This window comes from Raphanus sativus, chromosome 4, assembly GCF_000801105.2.
Source record: "Raphanus sativus cultivar WK10039 chromosome 4, ASM80110v3, whole genome shotgun sequence".
In the NCBI taxonomy this organism is placed as follows: Eukaryota; Viridiplantae; Streptophyta; class Magnoliopsida; order Brassicales; family Brassicaceae; genus Raphanus; species Raphanus sativus.
Window position 1 is genome coordinate 36,586,595 of NC_079514.1, and position 3,871 is coordinate 36,590,465.

The 3,871-nt window shown below is 41.4% G+C and overlaps 1 protein-coding gene across 2 annotated transcripts; it reads left to right on the forward strand.

The window, feature by feature from the left end:
- The first annotated feature begins 380 nt into the window (after positions 1-380).
- On the forward strand, positions 381-1,661 carry LOC108852084 (tropinone reductase homolog At2g29320). Of its 2 annotated transcripts, none has more exons than XM_018625571.2 (5): positions 381-507; positions 616-823; positions 909-1,125; positions 1,194-1,300; positions 1,392-1,661. In XM_018625571.2, the coding sequence occupies exons 1-5, from the start codon at positions 443-445 to the stop codon at positions 1,581-1,583; spliced, it is 789 nt and encodes a 262-aa protein (XP_018481073.1). In that variant the 5' UTR covers positions 381-442; the 3' UTR covers positions 1,584-1,661. The 2 variants fall into 2 exon arrangements, with proteins under 2 accessions (XP_018481073.1, XP_056864393.1); XM_057008413.1 differs by having other exon boundaries at positions 1,409-1,661.
- Positions 1,662-3,871: the final 2,210 nt, after the last annotated feature.

Sequence of the window (3,871 nt, forward strand, 5' to 3'; positions counted from 1 at the left end):
TAATCAACACGTTTCCTAATTGTTTTTTGGTGTCTCTACTCTCCACCACATAGAGAAACATCATCAGCTAGTAAATTAGTAATATTCTTATATATCTATCATTGGACTTGCAATCCAAACGAAACAAGACGTGTTATTAGCCTTAATGGAAGACGCGTCATCAGTTACGTCATCATCACTCGGTCCATTAGACATGATTAATCCCGATTTCTTAGTCGGAATTTTAAATTCATGATTTAATATTTTTCCTTTTTTACATTTTTCGGTTAAAAGACGGTTCTTATATCTCTTATTTAAAAGATAATTCTTAATTTTTTACTAGAACCGTTCTTAACCAAAGGTAAGAAAAAGTGACCGGGTTAATGATGGTCTGTCATATAATACTTTATTATTCTCCTTTTGCAGCATTTCTTGACATTGCTAATGACGCAAAAGAAAAAAGATGAATAAAAGATGGAGTCTTCAAGGTATGACTGCTCTTGTAACCGGTGGAGCCGCAGGAATCGGGTTTGTCTTTCTTTTCTCTTAATCATGTTTGTAAACTAAGGTTCTTCTTCTGTCTTACATAAACTAATGGTCAAGATTTTAAGAAACTTGAATCTGTGAAATGTTTAGGTATGCCATAGTAGAGGAGTTAGCCAGTTTTGGGGCCAGAGTCCATGTGTGTGACATATCTGAAACTTCGCTCAAACAAAGTTTAAGTGAATGGGAAAAGAAAGGGTTTCAAGTGAGTGGCTCAGTCTGTGATGTATCCTCTCGTCCCGAGAGAGAAACACTCATGCAAACGGTCTCCTCGGAGTTTGATGGCAAGCTCAACATTTTCGTGAGTAAAAGGCCTAATATAGAAACAAATAAGCATATATTTTTAAAGAAAATTTTGAAAATGTCCTCTTGGTTTTGCAACAAAGGTGAACAGTGTTGGTGTACTTCGCGGGAAGCCAACAACAGAATATGGAGCAGACGATTTCGCTTTCCATATCTCAACAAACTTGGAAGCTGCTTACCATTTTTGCCAGCTTTCACATCCTCTCCTAAAGGCTTCAGGCTATGGAAGCATTGTATTCATGTCCTCTGTTGCAGGAGTTGTATCCATGAGCGGCGGATCCATTTACGGTCTGACCAAGGGTAAGAGTCACTAATCAACAAGTGCTTTGTTTTTTTTTGCTGACTCCTTTATCCTACTACAAATGTAGGAGCTCTGAATCAGCTAGCTAAAAATTTGGCTTGTGAATGGGCAAAAGACGGCATACGAGCCAACGCTGTTGCACCTAATATCATCAAGACTCCTCAGGCTCAACCTGTAATGAAAAAAGAACTTTCACATTCTTTTGTATTTGTTTTTTTTTGTTCATTCCTCTAATCATCTTTCAGTTTTTTTTTGTTTCTTAAAGTTTCTTGATCACGTCAGTTTCAAGGAGGGGTTGCTCGGTAGAACTCCTATTTGTCGAGCTGGAGAGCCGAATGAAGTTGCATCACTAGTGGTTTTCTTGTGTCTACCTGCAGCTTCCTATATCACAGGTCAAACCATTTGTGTTGATGGAGGCCTCACAGTTAACGGTTTCTCCTATCAGCCACAGGCTTGAAAATGGTGTTTGTCATGTTTTGTCATTGTAATAATTTCTTTCGAATAAAAAAAAACTCACGATATGAGTTCACAATTCCGTTGTGGAGATGCTAATCTAGCTTGGATAAAAAGATTTTGTTTTGGATAAAAAGGATAAAAAGATTTAATAATACCTGGCAACGTACAGTGAAAGATCAAGAGAAAGCTTAGAAGAATACTTGTTATCTACTTCAACGTAGGTTACATCATATATATACATCGGATACTCGACACTAGATAGACTCAGATATTACAACAACCTTATCTCAATATATTACAACTCCTATAATCTCTCCATCATATTCTCTTCCGTGTATATCGGTTCTAGACTCTTAGAACCTTCCTCAACACTCCCCCTCAAGTTGGAGAGTGTAGATCACACACTCCAAACTTGGATAACAAGTAACGAAACGCAGGCGTCCCCAATGCCTTCGTCAAGATGTCAGCTAACTGCTCATTCGTCCGTACATGACGTGTAGCAATGATCTTAGCCTTCACTCCATCTCGTACACTATGACAGTCCTTCTCCACATGTTTCGTACGCTCATGAAACACTGGATTTGCTGCAATGTAGATAGCCGACTTACTGTCACAAAACAAATCCATCGGACCCTCATGTATCACTCCAATATCCGCAAGTAGTCTCTTCAACCACAAGAGCTCCTTTAACGCATCCGCCATAGCCCTATACTCAGCCTCTGCTGACGAATGCGACACGGTGTCTTGCTTCTTTGTCTTCCAGGCAATTGGTGAATCTCCCAACAACACCATGTATGCCGAAAGTGATCTTCTAGTACGAGGACAAGATGCCCAATCCGAGTCACAGTAGGCCCTTATACGCAAGTCGCACTCTGCTTTCAACATTATACCTTGTCCTGGAGCACCCTTAAGGTATCTTATGATCCTCATAGCCGCATCCCAGTGATCTTCTCTCGGCTCATGCATAACCTGAGAGAGCACATGTACTGAGTAACACAAGTCCGGTCGAGTGATAGTCAAGTATACTAGACGTCCCACAACCCTCCGAAACTTCGCAGGATCCTTACACAGTGGACTTTTGTTCCTCAGTAACTTATGATTGGCCTCCATTGGTGTAGCGACAGGTTTACTCCCAAGCATGCCAGCCTCACTAATGATGTCGATGGCATACTTTCTTTGTGACAGATACATTCCCAACGGACCTCTTGCTATCTCTATGCCCAAAAAATATTTTGCCTTTCCAAGATCCTTCATATGAAAAATCTCACTCAACTTCTTCTTGAACTTCTCTATCAGCATGAGATCATTACCTGCCACGATCAGATCGTCTACATAGACTAGGACTCGTATACTCTTGTCTCCTCGTATGTAAAAGAACAGTGAGTAGTCCTCATATGACTGCACAAAACCAAGCTTCTCCAATGCCTTTGATAACTTCTCAAACCAACATCTTGGAGCTTGCTTCAACCCATACAAAGACTTCCTAAGTCTGCATACTTTGTTAGGATCATCCGACTTGAAACCTGGTGGTAATCTCATATACACCTCCTCTTCCAAGTCTCCGTGCAAGAAGGCATTGTGTACATCCATCTGGTGAACCTCCCAGTTTTTGGCTGCAGCAACTTGCAGTAGTGAACGCACCGTATCCATCTTAGCCACTGGTGCAAACGTCTCTTCATAGTCCTCACCTTCAGTCTGGTGATTACCACAACACACGAGTCTCGCCTTATATCTCTCTATTGTCCCATCCGCATTGTATTTGATAGTAAACACCCATTTGCTTCCGATAGCCTTCTTCCCAGCAGGAAGGTCTACCACATCCCAAGTTCTGTTTAACTCTAGAGCAGTCACTTCTCCTGATACTGCTTTATTCCATCTCTCGTCATTGAAAGCTTCCTTGTAGTTTTTCGGAATCACACCAGCGCTAACAGCTGCAAGAAAAACTTGGTGGTGGTCTGAGAAGAACGCATCAGTTACAAACTCTGTAATAGGATACAAGGATTGTTTCTTACCTGACCGTTTTGAAGGGGTCTCTGATCGGGAGCTAGCGACAGTGTTATGTTTATCAGAACTCACTTTTGCATTGTAGGTCACGTAATCCTTCAGCTTAACCGACGGAACTGATTTTCTATGACCCCGACCCAGAAGTTCTTCATTACTCTCCCCCTGAGTACTCTGTTTCTCAGCTCCATCTGTTCCAGTTTCTGCAACTCGATCAGTACCCCCCGAAGCACTCTTCTCCACGATCGTTACAGCTTCCTCAGCCTCTACATGACTGCTTTCTTCATC